This window comes from Hyperolius riggenbachi, chromosome 6 (genome assembly GCF_040937935.1).
Source record: "Hyperolius riggenbachi isolate aHypRig1 chromosome 6, aHypRig1.pri, whole genome shotgun sequence".
NCBI classification, from domain to species: Eukaryota; Metazoa; Chordata; class Amphibia; order Anura; family Hyperoliidae; genus Hyperolius; species Hyperolius riggenbachi.
In genome coordinates, this window is record NC_090651.1 from 368,136,335 (window position 1) to 368,159,425 (window position 23,091).

The 23,091-nt window shown below is 43.9% G+C and overlaps 1 protein-coding gene across 3 annotated transcripts in view; it reads right to left on the reverse strand.

Annotated features, from left to right (window-relative positions):
- The window catches only part of LOC137521932 (retroviral integration site protein Fli-1 homolog), a 71,705-nt gene that overhangs the window by 8,665 nt on the left and 39,949 nt on the right, over positions 1–23,091 (reverse strand). For 2 of the 3 annotated variants that reach the window (XM_068241874.1, XM_068241875.1), the window contains exons 2-8: positions 14,354–14,535; positions 12,169–12,335; positions 10,202–10,405; positions 7,290–7,367; positions 6,768–6,830; positions 4,767–4,826; positions 2,019–2,066 (exon numbers count right to left, since the gene is read on the reverse strand). In XM_068241874.1, the coding sequence (XP_068097975.1) occupies positions 2,019–2,066; positions 4,767–4,826; positions 6,768–6,830; positions 7,290–7,367; positions 10,202–10,405; positions 12,169–12,335; positions 14,354–14,535 (802 nt within the window). The remainder of the gene's footprint in view (positions 1–2,018; positions 2,067–4,766; positions 4,827–6,767; positions 6,831–7,289; positions 7,368–10,201; positions 10,406–12,168; positions 12,336–14,353; positions 14,536–23,091) is intronic. The other variant, XM_068241876.1, reaches the window with a different exon arrangement.

The window sequence follows — 23,091 nt, forward strand, 5'->3', positions numbered from 1 at the left end:
ACCATCCGGACCTCGAATATAGGTAGCCAGTATAATTGCCCCCAGTATAGGTTAGCTAGGTAGGTGCCCCCAGTATAGGTTAGATAGGCAGGTGCCCCCGATATAGGTTAGCTAGGTAGGTGCCCCCAGTATAGGTTAGATAGACAGGTGCCTCTGGTATAGGTTAGATAGTTAGCTGCCCCCTGTATAGGTTAGCTAGGTAGGTGCCTCGAATATAGGTAGCCAGTATAATTGCCCCCAGTATAGGTTAGCTAGGTAGGTGCCCCCAGTATAGGTTAGATAGGCAGGTGCCCCCGGTATAGGTTAGCTAGGTAGGTGCCCCCAGTATAGGTTAGATAGGCAGGTGCCCCTGGTATAGGTTAGATAGTTAGCTGCCCCCAGTATAGGTTAGCTAGGTAGGTGCCTCGAATATAGGTAGCCAGTATAATTGCCACCAGTATAGGTTAGCTAGGTAGGTGTGCCCAGTATAGGTTAGCTAGGTAGGTGCCCGCAGTATAGGTTAGCTAGGTAGGTGCCCGCAGTATAGGTTAGATAGGTAGGAGCACCCAGTATAGGTTAGATAGGTAGGTGCCTGCATTATATGTTATATAGGTAGGTGCCCACAGCATAAGCTAGATAGGTCGGAGCCCCCAGTATAGGTTAGATAAGTAGGTGCCCCGAGTATAGCTTAGATAGGTAGGTGCCCCCAGTATAAGTTAGATAGGTAGGTGCCCCCAGTATAGGCTAGATAGGTAGGAGCCCCCAGTATAGGTTAGATAGGTAGCTGCCTCCAGTATAGGTTAGATAGTTGCCCCAGTATAGGTTAGATAGGTAGGAGCCCCCAGTATAGGTTAGATAAGTAGGTGCCCCTAATATATGTTAGATAGGTAGGTGCCCCTAGTATAGGTTAGATAGGTAGGAGCACCCAGTATAGGTTAGATAGGTAGGTGCCTGCATTATATGTTATATAGGTAGGTGCCCACAGCATATGCTAGATAGGTCGGAGCCCCCAGTATAGGTTAGATAAGTAGGTGCCCCGAGTATAGCTTAGATAGGTAGGTGCCCCCAGTATAAGTTAGATAGGTAGGTGCCCCCAGTATAGGCTAGATAGGTAGGAGCCCCCAGTATAGGTTAGATAGGTAGCTGCCTCCAGTATAGGTTAGATAGGTAGGAGCCCCCAGTATAGGTTAGATAAGTAGGTGCCCCTAATATATGTTAGATAGGTAGGTGCCCCCAGTATAGGTTAGATAGGTAGGTGCCTCCAGTATAGGTTAGATAGGTAGGTGCCTCCAGTATAGCTTAATTTGGTTAAATACGTGACCCCAGTATAGGTTAGATAGGTAGGTAGGAGCCCCCAGTATAGGTTAGATAAGTAAGTGCCCCCAACATAGGTTAAATAGGTAGGTGCCCGCAATATAGGTTATATAGGTAGGAGCCCCCAGTATAGGTACTGAACAAGCATGCAGATCAGGTGTTTCTGACTGAAAGACTGGATTTGCTGCATGCTTTTTTAAGGTGTGTTATTCAGACACTACTGCAGCCAAATAGATCAGCAGGGCTGCCAGGCAACTGGTATTGTTTAACGGGAAATAAATATGGCAGCCTCCATATCCCCCTCTCACTTCAGGTGTGCTTTAATAGTGGGGAATACCCTGAAGGCAGAGATCTCCTTAAAGGACAACTGAAGCAAGAGGGATAGGGAGGCTGCCATATTTACTTCTTTTTAAGAAATACTAGTTGCCTGGCTTCCCTGCTGATCCTCTGCCTCTAATACTTTTAGCCATAGCCCCTGAACAAGCATGCAGCAGATCAGCTGTTTCTGACAATATTGTCAGATCTGACAAGATTAGCTGCATGCCTATTTCTGTTGTGATTCAGACACTACTGCAGCCAAATAGATCAGCGGGGCTGCAAGGCAACTGGTATTGTTTAAATGGAAATAAATATGGCAGCCTCCATATCCCTCTCACTACAGTTGTCCTTTAAAACTGACACAACACAATGGCCACAGCAGGAAGGGTAAGCAAGGAATGCCTCACCTGGGTTAGACAGGCGGGTGCTCACCGGGCCCAATACCTGATACGGGTCTGTAAAATAAAAACATTTGGATTTTAAAGGATACCCGAGGTGACATGTGACATGATGAGATAGACATGTGTATGTACAGTGCCTAGCACACAAATAACTAAGCTGTGTTCCTTTTTTTCTTTCTCTGCCTGAAAGAGTTAAATATCAGGTATGTAAGTGGCTGACTCAGTCCTGACTCAGACAGGAAGTGACTACAGTGTGACCCTCACTGATAAGGAATTACAGCCATAAAACACTTTCCTAGCAGAAAATGGCTTCTGAGAGCAAGGAAGAGATAAAAATGGTAGTTCATAGATTTTAGCTCCGGCATACTTCAATGAATGTGTCATTGAGCAAAAATAATAGAACCGTTAAAACTTAAAAAGTAGATTTAAACATAAAATAAAACTGTGGAATATCTTAACAAGTCATTTTTAGGAGAAGGAAGAGAGCTACAACCGTTTATTTCATTAGTTTACTTTCACTTCGGGTGTCCTTTAAGGGTGGAAGGAGCTTGCCCACACATGCCGGTGCGTTATATGAAAGTACAGTATATCACTCATTGCCATTCACTCATAAAGAGGCCCTGTAGTGATGTGTACTGGAATGCAGTAAATTATTCAGGACACTTTTACGGTTATTTTCCTGGTTTCAGCATCAGAAACACTTCCTATATCTATACATCAGTGATATTGGTATATAGCCCCGCCCCTCCCAGCAACGCTTAGCCTAGGCTGTTTAGCTATGAGATATTTTTTCCCCCTAAGCGTTCTGGGAGACCAGGTATTATTTCTACTGTCTTTGGGATTCTCAGAAACAAACATTCCTAAGTGATCACCTGACAGGACTAAAGATGTCACCACCTGTGATAAGTTTTAGAAGGTAAATGGGGAAGAGGAAAGATTTTAAAATGGGCAAACACTGACTAAATAATTTAAAAATGAATCTCGTAAAAATAAGCGGTTTGTATTCATTGCATCATTTTCACTACAGTTCCTCTTTTAATATATATTCTTAACTATATTACTTGTAATATAAAAGATTACTTAACCCCCTTGGCGGTATGAAAAATACCGCCAGGGGGCAGCGCAGCAGTTTTTTTTTTTTTAAATCATGTAGCGAGCCCAGGGCTCGCTACATGATAGCCGCTGCTCAGCGGCATCCCCCCAGCCCCGCCGATCGCCTCCGGCGATAGGCGATCAGGAAATCCCGTTCAAAGAACGGGATTTCCTGGAGGGCTTCCCCCGTCGCCATGGCGACGGGGCGGAATGACGTCACCGACGTCGGGACGTCATTGGGAGACCCGATCCACCCCTTGGCGCTGCCTGGCACTGATTGGCCAGGCAGCGCTCAGGGTCTGGGGGGGGGGGGGGGGCCGCGTGCCGCACCGGATAGCGGCGATCGGGCACGCAGCGGCGGCGATCAAGGTGCTGGCGCAGCTAGCAAAGTGCTAGCTGCGTCCAGCAAAAAAAAAATTATGTAAATCGGCCCAGCAGGGCCTGAGCGGCACCCTCCGGCGGCTTACCCCGTGTCACACACGGGGTTACCGCTAAGGAGGTTAAAGCGGACCCAAACCAAACATTTTTTTATAATTAAAAATATTTAGTTGCACCACTCTGACGCATACAAAGATAAATAAACACTCCTTCAAGCCTATGAGCATTTCAGTGCATGCTTTTCACCTTTCTCTTTTCATAACTAGGGTTATACTGGGGGCAGCCATTACTTCTGAGCTTAGTAGGAGGTTTTAGATCATGGGTATGTCTGTCATCAGCTACCCTCCCTCACAGGGGCGTCGTCTATGTGAAATCTCACACAAGCTGAGATCACCTCCCCTGTGACATCATCAGTAGCAGCCTGTGTTTTGTTTTTTATCTCCACCAGTCTGCCGGATTCTGTCCCGGCAATATGAAAGGAAGGGAGGGGTTCCTCCAATAAATGTAAAATATTATATATTTGTTATCATGCAGCTGAAAAAAGGCTGCTATTTATTCTTAGTTAGAAAACAGATTTTTATTCCTGAAATCTTTTATTTTTAATTTGTGTCCACTTTAACCTTCTGAGAGCTTTCGCCCCCACGGCAGGGAGGGGGGCACTCCCCCTCTCCCTCACCTCGGGCTCTCCCCTCAGCACGCTCCTGCATTAAACAGGTGGCAGCAGTGGTGGCAGAAACACAGGCATACCTCTGTGTTCCACCGCTGAGGTCTGATCTCTAAGTAAGTGATAAACAGGAAGTAGCATGTAGCGCTTAGAGATCGGTGGAACACAGAGGTATGCCTGTGTTCCTGCCACCGCTGCTGCCACCAGTTTAATGCAGGAGCGGGCTGAGGGGAGAGGCTGAGGGGAGAGCCCGAGGGGGGGGGGGGGGGGTTGGGAGGGCAATGCTGTCCCCTCATGCTGAGACCCCTCCTGACCCCCAAAACGGCCCTGAGCAGGGGGGCCCAGTGATTTCTAGTTACACCCCCTGGTTCCACGTATTTGTGCAGAGAACTCTCAGTAACAAATATTCTGTACCGATCACCTGGCAGAACTAAAGATGTCACCAGTGATAAGTTTCAGAATGTAAATCACAAAGAGGAAAAATTTTACTATAGGCAAATACTAAATAAACTATAAATGAATGTTGTAAAAAATAAGCAATTTTATTCATTATGTTATTTTCACTACAGGTCCTCTTTAAATGCCGATTTTACAGTGTGAATTTGATTTACTCCCCTCACCTGGAGTGGTGCGAATGCTTCCGCCTGTGCTGCTGATGGTCGGCGTCTGCGGAGGAGACCCTGCGGAGATAGACATGATAGGGATATTAAAATCACTATTATTATTCTGTATTTATATAGCACTGACATCTTCTGCAGCACTTTACAGAGTACATAGCCATGTCACTGACTGTCCTCAGAGGAGCTTACACTCTAATACCCACCATAGTCATAGTCTAATGTCCTACCATATTATTATTATGTATTTATATAGCACTGACATCTTCTGCAGTATTTTACAGAATACTAGTCATGTCACTAACTGTCCTCAGAGGAGCTCACACTCTAATCCTACCATAGTCATAGTCTAATGTCCTACCATATTATTATTATGTATTTATATAGCACTGACATCTCCTGCAGCACATTACAGAGTACATAGTCATGTCACTGACTGTCCTCAGAGGAGATCACACTCTAATCCCTACCATAGTCATAGTCTAATGTCCTACCATATTATTATTATGTATTTATATAGCACTGACATCTTCTGCAGCACTTTACAGAGTACATAGTCATGTCACTGACTGTCCTCAGAGGAGCTCACAGTCTAATCCCTACCATAGTCATAGTGTAATGTCATACCATATTATTATTATGTATTTATATAGCACTGACATCCTCTGCAGCACATTACAGAGTACATAGTCATGTCACTGACTGTCCTCAGAGGAGCTCACACTCTAATCCTACCATAGTCATAGTCCAGTGATGGCTAACCTAGGCACTCCAGCTGTGGTGGAACTACAAGTCCCATGAGGCATTGCAATACTCTGATAGCTCTAAGCATTACTCGGGGAGGCAGAAGCATGATGGGATTTGTAGTTTTGTCACAGCTGGAGTGCCAAGGTTAGCCATCACTGTCATAGTCTAATGTCCTATCATATTATTATTATGTATTTATATAGCACTGACATCTTCTGCAGCACATTACAGAGTACATAGTCAAGTCACTGACTGTCCTCAGAGACCATAGTCATAGTCTAATATCCTGACATATTATTATATAGATAATAAATACCCATATTTCAAATACTGTAGGTAATAAATACCCTTTCATGCTTAAATATACAATTTATACTTTTTTGTCTGCAAAACTCACAGTAATAGATTATGACTAGTACCCCCTAAAACCAGACCAATTACCCAAAGGAGTACATGTTGAGAACCCAATGTCTACTCTACAGCACCCACCCGTCTGTGTACAGCAGCCCCCTCCCTTTCCATGTGCTGCCCCCTCTTCCATATGTAACATCCATGTACAGCAGCCCCCCTCCCATTCCATGTGCAGCCCCCTCTTCCATGTATACCATCCATGTACAGCAGCCCCTCCCATTCCATGTACAGCCCCCTCTTCCATGTGTGTCATCCATGTACAGCAGCCCCCCTCCCATTCCATGTGCAGTCCCCTCTTCCATGTGTATCATCCATGTACAGCGGCCCCCCTCCCATTCCATGTGCAGACCCCTCTTCCGTGTACAGCAGCTCTTCTCTTTCATGTGTTTTTGCCAATTTGCAGCTCCTCTTCCATATGCAGAAACCCCAGTAACATGTCCAGATGCCCCGTTGAGTAAAAAACGCCCTAGGCTTGGGCCTCTGTGGCCTTTCCTGAAATCCAATTCTGATTGCACATGCAAAGCCTCTAGAACACCAGTGGTCATTAGAGATGGCCCAGCCTTGGAGAACTCATGGAGAAGCACATGATCAGTTTGATCAGCTGATAGATTTGTAAGCCTCTGATTTGCTGGCCATAAACATGTGTTTAACCAGGAAGTCATCTCAGCAAATCAGAGGCTTACAAATCTATCAGCTGATCAAACTGATCATGTGCTTCTCCATGAGTTCTCCAAGGCTGGGCCATCTCTAGTGGTCATAAACAGCTTGTCTACAAGCTTTAATAATATTGTACAACACTGTGTACATATAAATGATAGGTGATAATAGCAGTAATCAGGACGGTACCTCTGTGGATGGAGCTGGTGGATGAACTCCAGCTTGTTCTCCGCACATCTTCATATATGGGCTCTGCAGACAACACACACAACACATGGTTAGACTGGAACGAAGCGGAAACGTGGTGGAGGGTGGTCACATGACCTGTACTGGACGTGTGGTGGACGTTGGTCACATGACTTGCACTGGACGTGTGATGGACAGTGGTCACATGACTTGTGCTGGAAGCATGGTGGACAGTGGTCACATGACGTGTGGTGGACGGTGGTCACATGACCTGCGCTGGATGCATGGTGGAGGGTGGTCACATGACCTGCGCTGGAAAATGGTGGTCACATGAACTGCCCTGAAAGCATGGTGGAGAGTGGTCACATGACCTGCGCTGGAAGCATGGTGGACGGTGGTCATGTGACCTGCACTGGACATGTGGTGAACCGTGGTCACATGACCTGCGCTGGAAGCATAATAGACGGTGGTCATGTGACCTGCACTGGAAGCACGGTGGACAGTGGTCACATGACCTGCACTCACCTGTCTTCACTGGGTTCCTGGCTGGCACTGGATGGCTCGGCACTGTTGGCACCACCGAATAGGTAAACGTTGGGCTGTCTGTGAAAATTAAGGAAAATAAAGCAGTTAAGACGGACATTCTTCTCAAAACCAAAAGCCCCCTCTCTGATGATGCAGTTTGCACAACTGCCTGTTACGAAGCCACAGCTGCATAGCTATAGCCGTGCCCTGGATGGCTGCAGGGATTTGGATATTGGATGCATGCTGCGATAAACTGCAGCATGCGGAGCGGATCACAGTCACATGTGGTTTGGACGGCAAGCCTAGTGACTCAATAGATAGCGTTCTCCTGCTCGACTCCCATGTGTGGGGGGAGGGGCAGAGGCGTGAACAAAGAAGTTGGCTGCCCGCCACTCGGACAAGTTTATCTTCTGGACAATTCGCTTGTGGAGCGGCGGTTGTAGGCCGCTGTACACACGCCTGACTATAAGCTCTTCATATAAACTATAAGTTCTTTATCGGCTGCCTAGACCGACTTAAAGAGGAACTCCAGTGAAAATAATGTAATAAAAAAGTGTTTCATTTTTACAATAACTATGTATAAATGATTTAGACAGTGTTTGCTCATTGTAAAATATTTTAAATCCCTGATTTACATTCTGACATTTATCACCTGGTGACATTTTTACTGTTGGCAGGTAATGTAGCAGCTGCATGCTTCTTTGGCAGTTGGAAACAGCTGTAAACAGCTATTTCCCACAATGCAACAAGGTTCACAGACAGGTAACTGCCAGGAGTACCACGGTCCTCAGAGTTACTTGTGGGAGGGGTTTCACCACAATATCAGTCATACAGCGCCCCCTGATGGTCTGTTTGTGAAAAGGAATACATTTCTCATGTAAAAGGGGGTATCAGCTACTGATTGGGATAAAGTTCAATTCTTGGTCGGAGTTTCTCTTTAAGTCAGGCATGTGTACGAGGCTTTAGAGGCAGAGGATCAGCAGGACAGCCAGGCAATGTGCGCGGTTTAAAAGGAAATAAAAATGTCAGCCTCCATAGCCCTCTCACTTCAGGTTCCCTTAGGCAGGGGACACACTTGTCTTTCAGTTTTCTGCACGCGTTTTTCTGCATGCATTCTCTGCACATCATGTGTGTGTTTCTGTGCAGGAAAACGCAGGTGTTTTTTTCACCGCAGCTGATGTAATTGATAGAGAAAACTGCCAAAATGTGCAGAGTCATGATGCAGAACGCCAGCTTTTTTTTGCGCGCGAAAAACACATTCTGTGAACTAGGCCATTAAGTTCTCGATTTGTCTGTGCAGAAAACGCGCACGAAAACAGTCAAGTGTATTCCCTGCCTTTAACCACTTCCCCTCCCTCGGGATGAATCAATACATCCCTGCAAAATCCCTCTTCTTCTTGCAGGGATGTAGCTACTATGCCCCTTCCCGCCGCGCACCCCCCCCCCCCCCCCCCCCCCCACATGCTTGTTATCACCGCCGATTGGTAGACAGGAGATCAGTGAATTGTCTACATGTGAATGACCGCTGACATCAATGAGATGGCTCCATCATTAACAAGAACCTATACTTACACATCCAAGCATTACTTCCTGTTTGCGTAGTAATACTACTCACAGGAAAGTTATGTACGAGGACATCTTGTGGCCAAATAGTAAACTAACATCTAAAAACATTTTTTTTTCTGCAACAGAATTTTTTTTTACATTTAAAATTAATCCCTTACTTCCCACACTCCTCAATAGTTACCGGCAAAAAAATTGGGGTAAAAAAATAAATAAACAAATATACAATTAAAAAAAAACCATAAATAGTTACCTTAGGGAGTGAACTTTTTGATATGCATGTCACGAGTGTATATTACTGTTACCTCTTAAAGAGACTCTGAAGCGAGAATAAAACCTGCTTCAGAGCTTATATTCAGCAGGGGCATGTGTGCCCCTGCTAAAACGCCGCTATCCCGCGGCTGAACGGGGGTCCCTTACCCCCCAAATCCCCCCTTGCAAAAACTACGACCAACTTGGTCGTAGATTTTGCTGCTGCTGGAGGCAGGGCTAACGGACGCAGCCCTGCCTTTCAGCGCGTCTATCAGCGGCGCATCGCCGCCTCTCCCCGCCCCTCTCAGCGAAGGCAGACTGAGAGAGGCGGAGGAGAGGCAGAGATACGCGCTGACAGACGCATGTAAGGCAGGGCTGTGGCCATTAGCCCTGCCTCACCAGGAAGAGATCCCCGCAAAGAACGGAGGGGATTTGGGGGGTAAGGGACCCCCATTCAGCAGCGGGATAGCGGCGTTTTAGCAGGGCCACACATGCCCCTGCTGAATATAAGATCTGAAGCGAGTTTTATTCTCGCTTCAGACTCTCTTTAAATTATGGGCTTGCAATTAGTGATGGACGCAAAACTGATAATCAAGCACCTTTATTTCCAAATAAAATATTGGCGCCATACATTGTACTAGGGAAAAATTAAAACGTTGCAATAACTTGGATAATTGGGCAAATAAAATGTGTGGGGTTTAATTACGGTAGCATGTATTATTTTAAAACTATGATGGCCGAAAACTGAGAAATAATGATTTTTTTCCATTATTTTCTTATTTTTTCCTGTTAAATCACAGTTAGAATAAAATAATTCTTAGCAAAAAGTAACCCCCAACGAAAGCCTAATTGGTAGCGAAAAAAACAAGATATAGATTGTTTCGTTGTGATAAGTAGTAATAAAGTTATAGGCGAATGAATGGAATGAGTGCTAACAGGTGAAAATTGCTTTGTTCTGTTTTAAAGGGGAAAAACCCCTTGGAGGTGAAGTGGTTAAACAAGTGTAAAGTGACAGCAGCTGCCCTGCAGTTGAACCTATGGAAGCAGCTTTGCTGGGCCTGTAATAGATGCAGATGTTGGGAATGAGGGCTACCTACTGTGGCGGAGGTATGCTAGGTGTGACATCAGCATCTCGATGCTATAGGCGGATGCGATGCGTAGGAAGTCCTCCCGGGTCATCCTGCAGAGCTCTTTACCGTCCACGCCCTGCATCAGGGACGTATTCACATCACAGAGCCCGTACTCCTTCACCGCCCAGTCCAGCCACTGCGACACGTGGTCCTGCGTCCATACCATCGGGTCTAGGGAGGGAGGGGTTAACAGTCGTCAGAATCTAAAGCGCTCTAATGAACTTATAAAGAAATGATGAACATCAAAATACTTAAATAATGTCCCTGTGTAACATTGATGCAGCAATGTCTCCCCTATGCATTGTACAGCATTGCGTAACATTTTAGTGCCTTATAATAAAGTATAATGATACTATCCGCCCCCCTCAATTGGAATGATCACACAGCACCCGACAATTTGCACTGCACGCTATAGCTGCTGTGAGCCTCCCAAAACACTCTCAGTATAGGTAGGTAGCCAGGTATAGGTGCCCCCAGTGTTGGTAGCTAGGTACAGCTGCCCCCAGTATAGGTTAGCCAAGTACAGTTGCACCAATATAGGTTTCCCAGACACTCTCTTCACTTCCTGTTTCTGCCTGGTGCTGTCCCCAGACTTCTGCCGCCTGAGGAAGCCGCCTCACTTGACATCATGGGCGGACCGGGCCTGATTACAAGTAACACATTTCAGTCAGGGACCAGCACACACTGTACCTAGTTTACTATCAGTACAGGCCACATATACTGTACAAGGAGCAGCTTTTCCGAGCTCTCAGCCAAAAATAGCACCTCCATCTTTGGCTAAGAGCGTGTAAAAGCTTTTATTGCCTGAAGAAGCGGTTGAATACTGGCGAAACGCGTTGCCTGTTTGGAGCTTACAAAGAAAGTGTTAATTGTGCTGAATCTTGGCTTTCTGGGTCTTTTTCGGGAGGCAAGTCCACCAATACCTCCCTTTGTAAACTGTTTTAGTGTATTTTATTCTATTTTTGGGCCTCTGTTCCAGCTGTTTAACCACTATCAGGCCACCCTTGGTGGAGGGTGTTACCCCCTTTTTTTTTGTTGTTTTTCAACATCTACAGAAAGTGGCATCTTAACCCGAGTGGGTGTTGGGTTTAATCTCCCCACTTGGTAGTAACCACCTTTGTGGGTATTATTTCAGTAGATCTAATTATCTAAGGTTGTCGCAACGCAACACACTTTACTATCAGGAGTTCTCGATTGTTTACTTTTGTCTTACAAGATAGTGGCCAATTCCCATCATTCGAGCAGAATGGAACACAATCGATTCCCTCCCAATCAAATCGAAAGGTCGATCTGGCAGGAAAATTGAGTAATGTAGTGGCACCTTAAAGAGAACCCGAGGTGAGAGGTATATGGAGGCTGCCATATTTGTTTCCTTTTAAAGGGAACCAGATATGAAGAATGAAAAAGATTTTATACATACCTGGGGCTTCCTCATACGGTCCTCGTAGCTGCAGGCAGCGGAGGACGGCGGCGTGGGAGCGATCCAGGCGGATGGGGCTGGAGGAAGCCCCAGGTATGTGTAAAATCTTTTTCATCCTTCATATCTGTTCCCTTTAAAAGGAAACAAATATGGCAGCCTCCATATACCTCTCACCTCTGGTTCACTTTAAACAATAAAAGTTGCCTGGCAGCCCTGCTCTATTTGGCTGCAGTAGTGTCTGAATCACACCAGAAACAAGCATGCAGCTAATCTTGTCACATCTGACAATAATGTCAGAAATGCCTCATCTGCTGCATGCTTGTTCAGGGGCTATGGCTAATAGTATTAGAGGGAGAGGATCAGCAGGGCTGCCAGGCAACTGGTATTGCTTAAAAGGAAATAATTATGGCAGCCTCCATGTAACTCTCACCTCGGATTCACTTTAACTGTGATGGTTATATCATGTAATTATTGCCTAGACACCCCCACACACATGGAATGGTTTGATCCTGACCTGCTGGCACAATCACTCTCTTCTCCTCGCTGCCATTGATGTGGCTGGGGGACTCAGTCTCATTACTCGTGGTGTCGGGGTAGGTGTGTTGGTAGGTGCTATGAGGGCTCTCATTCTCCACTTCTGACTTATCCGCCGTCATCACTGATACAGTTGTTGGGGGGAGCCTAAAATAGATTAGAAAAAAAACAGATATTATTTCATTACTAAAAAAAAAAAAATTCCCCTCTCCGCTTTAAAGGTCACTTGAGGTGAAAATAAACGAATGAAATAAACAATTGTATCTATCCTCCTTCTCCTAATAATGACTTTTTAAGATATTCCACAGTTTTAATTTATATTTAAATCTACTTTTTAAGTTTTTACTGTTTTATTGTTTTTGCTCAATGACACATTCATTCAAGTAGGCCAGAGCTAAAATCTATGAACTATTGACCTTTTTATCTCCTGCTCTCAGAGGCCATTTTCTGCTAGGAAAGTGTTTTATAGTTGTAATTTCGTATCAATGAATTTTTAAGACATCCCAAGTTTTATTTTAAATTTAAATCTACTTTTTAAGTTATTTGTCTACTTTTTAATTTCATTGTCTCTGCTCAATGAACCTTCATTGAAGTATCCCAGAGTTAAAATCTATGAACTATTGATCCTTTTTATCTCTTTCCTGGTCTCGGAAGACAGGAAAGTGTTTTATGGCTGTAATTATTTATCAGTGAGGTTTATGCTATAGTCTGACCCAGTCAGAAACTGTCACTTGCATATCTGATGTTTAACTCTTTCAGGCAGATAAAGAAAAAAAAGAACACAGCATAGCTATTTGTGTGCTAGGCACTGTACATACACATGTCTATCTCATCATGTCACATGTCACTTCGGGTATCCTTTAAAGGACAACTGAAGTAAGAAGAATATAAAGGCTGCCATATTTATTTCCTTTTGAGCATGAGCAAGACCAGTTGCCTTGTAGCATTTTTAGAAACGATTCAGCTTGAATGAATGTGCAAAAGCACAAATCCACTTTCAGCCATAGCCCCTGAACAAGCATGCAGCAGATCAGGTGTTTCTGACATTATTGTCAAATTTGGCAAAATTAGCTGCATGCTTGTATCTGGTGTGATTCAGACACTACTGCAGCCAAATAAACCAGCAGAGCTGCCAGGCAACCGGTATTGTTTAAAGTAGACCTGAACTTAGAACTTCTTTCTGCTCTAAAAGATACACAACAGCATAATAACCTATGAACAAAAAACATGTATTTGTTACAACTGATACAAATCCTAAAATAAATATGCACTGTTTCTACTTACTGATTCACGGAAGCAGACATATTGTTAACAGCCTGCGCTTTCGAGTGAGCTTATCTGCCATCTTTGCCGTGGCAGTCATGTGACAGAGGGGAGAGATCATATTACAACTTGTGATTAGACACAAATGAGGGGGAATTAGACGGCTTAAACTCTCTAAATACACACAGGGTGCATTTCTCTCTGTTTTCCTTCTGTCCTGTGCAAGAGTTCAGGTTCACTTTAAAAGGAATTAAATATGGCAGCCTCCATATTCCCCTCACTTCAGGTGTCCTTTAGGCTTCTTTCCCACCAGGACGTTGCGTTTTAGGGGACGTTATAGGTCGCCTGGTGGTGCTGGACGAGGACGCTACCAAGAGTTATGCAGCTCTTGGTGCGCCTTTTTTGTGCCATGCGATGCGGAGACCACGTGATCCGCATCACGTGGTCCCGCCGGCCAATCGCCGCACAGAGCGGTCGCTCCAGGAAGTAAACACTGCACGTCACTGAGTGCAGTGAATATTAATTAGCTGTGTGGCTGGCCGAGGAGGGGAGACCTCCTCCTCCAACATTACTGAGCATGTGCAAACAGTCTAACGCGGCTTAGCCCAGTATAACGTACAGCATGCAGCACTTTGTTTGAACGTGCTGCGTTACAATGTAACGCAACGTGTGCACTGTGAACAGCACATTGATTTTTCATTGCTGTGCGGTGGGCTGCGTTACAGGCTGCTCTAACGTGCGCCTGTAACGTCTTACTGTGAAAGCGGCCTTAAACATAAGCTAGAAAGCCTGCAGACCACAAAAAAGGCATCAGACAAGTCCACATTTGCCCACATTACAGCTGTACTTGCACATGTGTGAAGGGCTCAGCATTATGACTATGAGTGTCGGCGCTGTCCCACCTGGTCCCTGCATGGTCGTCTATCTCCTCCTTGATGCTGTGCTGGCGTTCGCTGTACACCCAGGTATCGGGGAGGGTCGTCCGCTCCTTAATGCTGGTCGTATACTCTTCCGGTAACTCGGTCTTAAGCAGGATAGGAGAGGGGTACAGTGCAGGGTCATCAGTGACCAGAGACAGAGCCTCCTGATTGGACAGAGAAGAGCAACAGTGAGCTATCCCTTCATTTCTCTCATAGATACAGACTAAAATCAGAAATCTTGCAATGAGGCCATTATGGACGAATAACAAACTCCCATATGTAATGCAAAAATGTAATATACTTTATTGGTAGCAGCAAAAAAGGGCGCCGGCTGAGGGTGGACGAAAAGGGCGCCCTGCAAATATCGTTAACAGCATTAGAACATTACAGTTTTTGAAGTATGTTATCGTTTTAGAAGATTGCAACTTTATAGTTTTTGTCATATTATTTCGTTTGTATATACAGATTTTACGTTATCAACGATAGTATCGTTTCTATGTGTAAAAGGGTGTTTCTGCAGAGGGAGTGGTTAGGGTTAGGCACCACCAGGGGGATAGGTTAGGGATAGGCACCACAGGGGGGGGGGGGTTAGGGTAGGCGCCACTAGGGGAGTGGTTAGGCACCCCAGGGGGAGGGGTGTTAGGGTTAGGCACCACCGGGGGGGTGGTTAGGTTTAGGCACCACCAGGGGACGGTTCTGTGTGAGAGTAGGGTTGGGTTAAAGAGGAACTCCAGCCTAAACAAACATACTGTCATTAAGTACATTAGTTATGTTAATTAAAATAGATGGGTAATATAATCTCTTACCCACCCTGTTTTAAAAGAACAGGCAAATGTTTGATTTCATGATGGCAGCCGTCTTTTTGGTTGAAAGGAGGTGACAGGGAGCATGAGACACAGTTCCAACTGTCCTGTGTCCTGATCACCCCTCCGAGTTGCTAGGCAATGTGAATAACAACATAGGAAATCCCATCATGCTTTGCACAGCATCAGGGATGGGTGGAGCTTAGCTAAAAAATGCAGCTAAAAAGGATGCTTTGGTAAGAAAAACAAAGTTCTGATGCTGTGAAACTGTTAAAGAAACACCAAGCCTTTTCAGTGCTGCTGAGTAGATTTTTAATCCGGAGGTTCACTTTAAGTTGTATTGTGGAATTACGCAATGACATTTAACGTTAATTTATTTTCGTTATTATCTGATTTTAAAACTGTATTTACCGTTAACCAAGTTTGACAACGATGTTTATCATTATGTAGTATTTATATAGCGCCGACATCTTCCGCAGCGCTGTACAGAGTATATTGTCTTGTCACTAACTGTCCCTCAAAGGAGCGCACAATCTAATCCCTACCAGAGTCCTATGTCTATGTATGTATTGTGTAGTGTATATATTGTAGTCTAGGGTCAATTTTAGTGGGGAAGCCAATTAACTTATCTGTATGTTTTTGGGATGTGGGAGGAAACCGGAGTGCCTGGAGGAAACCCACGCAGACACAGGGAAAACATACAAACTCCTTACAGATGTTGACCTGGCTGGGATTCGAACCGGGGACCCAGCGCTGCAAGGCTATCCTCCGGCGCCATTTCGTTATCTAGCCGGGATATTTTTTCCTGCCGCCTCTTTTCCTGCACGCACTTTATTGGAAGAAATAGCTGGTAAGATAAGAAAGAATGAAAACACTAAAAATACTCCAAAAATACTCCATAAACTGATTGTTATCAGTTCACCTCGTGACCTGATCTATGATATAGTGAATACCTCAATAAATAGCACCTGGATAATAGATTATTACCCAGCTGCTATGTATTAATTGAGGTATTCACTATACTGTATATTATTGGTTCCCATAAAGTATTTGACATTGTTGCATTGCACATGGGAGTTTGTTATTCTTCCGTTATGGGCTCCTTTCGAGGTTTTTGATTTGTTATATGATATTAGGCTTACCTGCTATTTCTTATATGCGCATCTGTTTGTTATACAGACTAAGGCCCAGTGCACACCGAGCGGTTTTTGGAGCGACCTGCCGGCCGCATCCGCCTCTAAAAACGCTTGTCTAATGTATTGCAATGGGATGGTGCACACCGGCGGTTTGCGGTTTTTGCCAAGCCGCAAACGCGCCTCCTGCTGCGCGTTTGCGGTTTTCGGAAGCGTTTCGTCCTCAATGTAAAGTATAGGAAAAACGCAAACCGCTCTGAAAAACGCTAGTTCAGAGCGGTTTGCCAGGCATTTTTGTTACAGTAGCTGTTCAGTAACAGCTTTTACTGTAACAATATATGAAATCTGCTACACAAAAATGCACCCAAAACCGCTAGGTATGTTTAGAAAACCTCTCTAAACATACCTAGAATCGCTCTGAAATCAGCTCCCAAAACCGCTAGCGTATTGCAGATCTGCTAGCGGTTTGGTGTGCACTGGGCCTAAAAAGGCATCACAATGAGACTGTATATTTCATCACAAAACTGACAAATAACAGATGTGAGCTACTTATTTCACACAGTCCATATAAACGATATATTAACCACTTCGTCCACAGGTCAGTAGATATACGTCCTCTGGGAATTCATCTAAGCCACAGGTCAGTAGATATACGTCTTGTAGCAGAAGCAGTGCTGTGCAGAATTGGGCTTGCTCCTGTGCACATTTTTGGTACTATCTGATGCAGGACTAATTGGTGAATGGGAATATAAGTTTCCTGAGCTAATGAGATTGATTTTTACTATTAAAAATACTTGTATTTTCTCATTTCATAGTGAAAAACACACTATGTAGCATTATTTCAGAATCAAATATCTTCACCATAAATTGTGACAGGAACATAATCTAAGTTTTGTGATAAGCAGTAAGAATAGCCAAACAAAATGTGTGTTTTTTATCTACAGTAGCACTTTTTATTTTTAAACTGGAATCGTTAAAACTGAGAAATACATGTTTTTTCTATTTTTTCTTTGTTTTCCAATTAAAATTCATAGAAAACAAAATTGTTTGAGGGAAAAAAATGGCATACAATGAAAGCCTAGTTTGTCTTGAAAAAAACAATATATATTTCATTTCTGTGTCATAAGTAGGGATAAAGTTATTTCTGATTAAATAGGGACATAGCTAAACTGTCAAAACTGCTCTGGTCAATAAGTTGAAAACAAGGTCTGGATGCGAAGTGGTTAAAGAGGAAGCGAAACAACATATAGTAGAAAGCAGTACATTATTTTATTCAGGACACTTTTACGGTAATTTTCCTGGTTTCAGCATCAGAAACACTTTCTATATCTATATATTGCTGTAGTACGTAGCCCCGCCCTCCCAGTGATGCTTAGCCTAGGCTGTTTAGTATGTGGAATCCCCCCCGTGCATTCTGGGAAAACAGGTATATTTTCTCCTGGCTTTAGAACATTTAGTAAACAAGCATTCCAGAATCGGTGGCCCCTTTGTCCGCCAATGTCAGTATGGTATCTTATGCACAGTAAATGGCCATGTCTGTTGCGGACACTGCATAGCCGTCTTGTGCTCATTACATAAGTGTTTAACTTTTGCTTAAAAATTTGCCACTGGGTTTTGCCTCCGCCTCCACTATCTGTATGTGTGGCGTCCTTTCTCCTCACTGCCGGGGGCGGGGCTGATGTGGAGAACCTCCCAGCGACAGGGCTGCAGACAGTGCCAGTGTTGGCTCCGCCAACTTTTTCTATCACTACACACAATTACTCAATTACTCAATGACCAAGTTTGGGAGCTTTGCAGACTTTGGCATCAATAATTTGCATTGAAATGAAAGGAATCTGATTGGCTGTTTGTGGCTCCACACACTTTTTTGAATTTGAACCCCAGTCACCCAATGATCAGCTGTACCAGGTTTGAGGCTTGTGCCATTAACAGTGCAAGAATGGCAGGAATTACATATTCCCCTTGAAAATCAATAGGTGAATTTTGATTGGCTTTTGTAGGCTCCACCCACTTTTCTGAATATTAATCCCAGTCACCCAGTGACCAACTGTGCAAAGTTTAAGAACGCTACCATTAACAGTGTAAGAATGGCTGCAGTTTACATTTTCGCAGTGAAATTTGTATTTGTCTCCGCCCACTGATGACCCAGCATTGCCTGGATATGTATTTGGCTGGTGTTGGCTGCCATCTTTTTTTCTAACCCTAACACACAATTACTTAATTACTCAATGACCTAGCGTGTGAGCATTGTGGTCTTTGGCATCAATAATTTGCATTGAAATGAAACAAATCTGATTGGCTGTTTGTGGTCCCACCCCCTTTTCTGAGTTTGAACCCCAGTCACCCAATGACCAACTCTGTAACAACCCCCCTCTAGGACTCTAATAGTCTGAAAAATACGGTACCTGCTGTGTCTTTAGCTCAACCCCCCCAAATCCCTCCCATAGCCCCAGGGACATGCTGTTTCTCTATCTCGAGTACCTTGAGTTGATCCGCCAGTTGGATTGGGCAGAATACCCAATATTGTTTGCTTGTCGTCACTTAGCTACATTTTTTTACAATTGTCATTCAGAGGATGTTTCAAACGATTTTTATCTACTGTGTGTACAAGGCCTAAGTCACATTGCAGAGTGAGAAGCTATGATTGGAAGCTGTGTTCGCTTTAAACAACCAATCACAGGCAAGGTACTAAGATGGAAATGTATCTGCGCACAACTAGATGTTTTACATGAACAAGTCTTTTTCTTGTCTGGACGTACTTTTTCATAAACCACTCCCTCTAATTGTCTGGTTTTTTTAGTCTTTTATGTCATCTGGACATCTGTTCAGCAGGAATGCTGACTGCGCCGTCTCCCTTCATAAACACTGGATGAAGGTAAAGTTGAGGTTTGCTTTGTTTCTCTGGTAGATGAGAAGATGTACCGTGTTACAATGAGCACAGCGGCAGGATATTGCCCCATCCGTAAATGCTTGCACAAGGCGGGGTTACCCAACACTGTACTGCGCTACTACAGGGGGGAGGAGAGGGGCCGTCCACTGAGACAATACTGCTATATCTTCTGCTGTGAAAGGGATATGGAGGCAGCCATGTTTATTTCCTTTACAACAATTCCAGTTGCCTGGCAGCCCTGCTGATCCTTTGCCTCAAATGCTTTTAGCCATGGACCCTGAACAAGCATGCAGCAGATCAGGTGTTTCTGACATTATTGTCAGATCTGATAAGTTTAGCTGCATGCTTGTTTCTGGTGTTATTCAGACACTTCTGCAGCCAAACAGTTCAGCAGGGCTGCCATGCAACTGGCATTGCTTAACCACTCAAGTCTATCTGGACGGATATATCCGTCCAGATAGACTGTGCTGATGCCACTGTGCCATGCACGGGATCACACGTGCTCCCGCCGCCTTCCGATAGCCCAGAGATCAATGAATGGGAATATACCGTAGTTCCCATTCATCAATCTAAGTCCCCGGCAGAAAAAACGACGGTCTCTTATCAGAGTCTTTCTGCACAAAAAAAAGTTTCCCTTCTAATGCTTCCTGGAAGCGAGAACTTTCCCTTCTAGGACTTTTTGACTGTGGCCATCTTGTGGCCAAATAGTAAAACTACACACACATGCATTTTTTATTAAACAAACACATAATAGTACATTTAAAATTAACTGTTTACCTCCCACACCAAAAATTACCTAAATAAATGTTTTTATTAAAAAAATTACAATTAAAAAACTAAACAAAACATAAGTAGTTACCTTAGGGTCTAAACTTTTTGAATATGCATGTCAAGAGAGTATATTACTACCATTTTTTAAATTATAAGCTTGTAAGTAGTGATGGATGCAAAGTGAAAAAATGCACCTTTATTTCAAATAAAATATCGGCGCCATAAATTGTGATAGGGACATAATTTAAATGGTGTAATAACCGGGACAAATGGGCAAATAAAATATATAGGTTTTAATTACAGTAGCGTGTATTAATTTCAAACTATAATGGCCAAAAACTGAGAAATAATGTTTTTTTTCCATTTCTTTCTTAATCTTCCTGTTAAAATGGATTTAGAATAAAATAATTCTTAGCAAAATGTATCACCCAAAGAAAGCCTAAATGGTGGCGGAAAAAAAACAAGATATAGATCATTTCAGTGTGATAAGTAGTGATAAAGTTATTGGCGAATGAATGGGAGGTGAAAGTTGCTCGGATGCATAAGGTGAAACAACACTGAAGTGGTTAACAGGAAATAAATATGGCAGCATCCATATTCTTCTCACTTCAGGTTCCATTTAACGTTCCTCTTTGAGGTCCATCCTAGAGTTAATGCACTTCTCCAACAGCGCTTCGGCTTATCAGAAAAGCCATACAGTCCTGGTGGGCACTGATTGGCTGGAGGCAGATGTGGGTGTCTTTGCCTTCAGTTTATCTGTCTTTCCCCATCTCCTCATGCTGCAATATGTGCTCTGATTACATGGGAAATGGCCATCTCCCAGATAATTACCAAGGTGGATTTCATCATCCTCACACTCCGGCATCCATTAGCCTTTATCTCCATCCCTGAGCTTGTTTCCCAACAGATTAATCTCACCGCCAGCAGCCGTGCTAGTCTGCCAACCACTTCCCAACTCAGGCCAAGCTAGAGGACTAGACTGTCCAACGTGCAAGTGGCGGAGGTGGAAATGGATTAAGATGGAATGGGGCCCTCTAGGCAAGATAGCAGTGTTTGCCCACCGCTGATGGTCACCTAGCTTTTTTAGCAAGATTTGATGGCAAGGCTAGCATCTGCCAGGCCCCTAGACTCTATCCAAGCCCTAGGCAACTGCTAGGTTTGCCTTGTGAATGACCTGGGTGAAATTTACATAGGAAATCTGTTCTGGAGGCAAAGTGGAAGTTTAACTCCCCATAGGTGCCGTTGTTAATATCAGCTATTAACGGAAATTTGGGCGCCTATTGTAGATGCAGTGTGTATAGCGGATGGCCCAAATTTCCGTTAATAGGCGATGTTAACATGGGTGACCAAACGTCTGCGACGCTCAATACTTACTGTGTATAGCGGCGAAGGTGGTACAGTTATCGTAAGGTCTTGTATGGGGAGGGGGGGTGACAGTTAGGGTTAGGCATGTGAGATGTCACTTAGGGTTAGGCATCAGTGGGGGTTAGATTAGGGTTAGGCATCAGTGGGGGTTAGATTAGGGTTAGGCATCAGTGGGGGGTAGGTTAGGGTTAGGCATTGGCGGGAGGGCTGGTTAGGGTTAGGCATTGGCGAGGGGAGGCAGCTAGAGTTAGGCATCTGTTGGGGAAGGGGTAAGGTTAGGCATGTGTGTGTGGTTGGTTGGGGTCAGGCGTCATGGTGGGGTCAGTTAGTGTTAGACAACGGTAGTGGAATAGCTCGTTTAAGGATAGGGGGATAGGGTTAGGTTCAGCGATAGTAAAAAATTAGTAAAATTTACTGATATTTTACTATCGAAATTACCACTGCCCAGTAGTAGAATATTGGTAATTTCCTTCATATTCCTTCCACTGACTCAATGTACTATAGCTTTTGTCATTCACTGATGTTTATTACTTCACTGTGTTTTTTCAGATTGATTAGCTTCATCACGGCTAAAGCTGTATCATGTGATTTCATCCCTGAAGAAGTGACCCTGTTCAGCTACGAAACGCATCAGGAATGCAAGTTTGAGCTAAACCCATATATGGGTGTTTTTGTCAGCAGTAACTGATGACTATTTATCATTATGTTTTTTTCACAACAACTAAATGCACCACGGCTAAAGCTGTATCATATGATTTCCCCCCTGAAGAAGAGGCCATTTTCAGCCACGAAACGCGTCAGGTCTTAACAATTTATGTAACAGCTGTGACTGAGTTTCATGTGGAGAGTTTGAATGTTTCTTCTCTCCATGTTTTATGGATAAAACTAATAAAAAAAGTTAGGTTTTGATTTCCATTGAAAACTACATTGCAACTCCGGTTTGATTGCCCGAATTCCAAGCGGCGTACAATTTACATCATATTTGCATGCAAGCCTGAATTATTTGCATCTCTCTGACCATCTGTAGTTACAATCAAATCTCTATATCCATCATGTTAAAGAGGAACATTAACCAAAGACTGGACTTCATTCTTATCAGTAGCTGATACCCCCTTTACTCATGAGAAATCTCTACCTTTTCTTGGCTAGATCATCAGGGGGCTCTGTATGGCTGATATTGTGGTGAAACCCCTCCCACAGTGTGATGTCATAACCAAGGTCCTGACAGTTTCCTGTCTGTGTACCTCGTTGTATTGTGGGAAACAATGGCTTTTTCCAACTGCCAAGCAAGCAGTATGTCCCTCTGTGTATTGAACTCTCAGTAACGAACATTCCGTACAGATCACCTGGCAGAACTAAAGATGTCACCACCAGTGTGACATTTCACAATGTAAATCAAGGAGAGGAAAGATATTACAATGGGCAACACTGACTAAATAATCTATAAACGAGTATTGTAAAAAATAAGCAATTGTATTCATTGTTACTTTCACTACAGTTCCTCTTTAAAGATTGCACTTTGTATGGCCAGCATTAGACATGTAGTCAGTAAATACAGTATCTCTACAACAGCACATTGCTCCTGACTTAGGCACAGAACTATGCAGATTATGTTGCTACTTCTTCTTCACTTTACTGGAATACAGTTTGTCTATGTTTTTTTAGGTCATTCTAACAGGAAGACCCAACCCACTAGCAATGTATAGGGGGGGCTAAAACAGACCGAAAAGCCCTCCTACTAAAAAGCAAAGCTTGGTG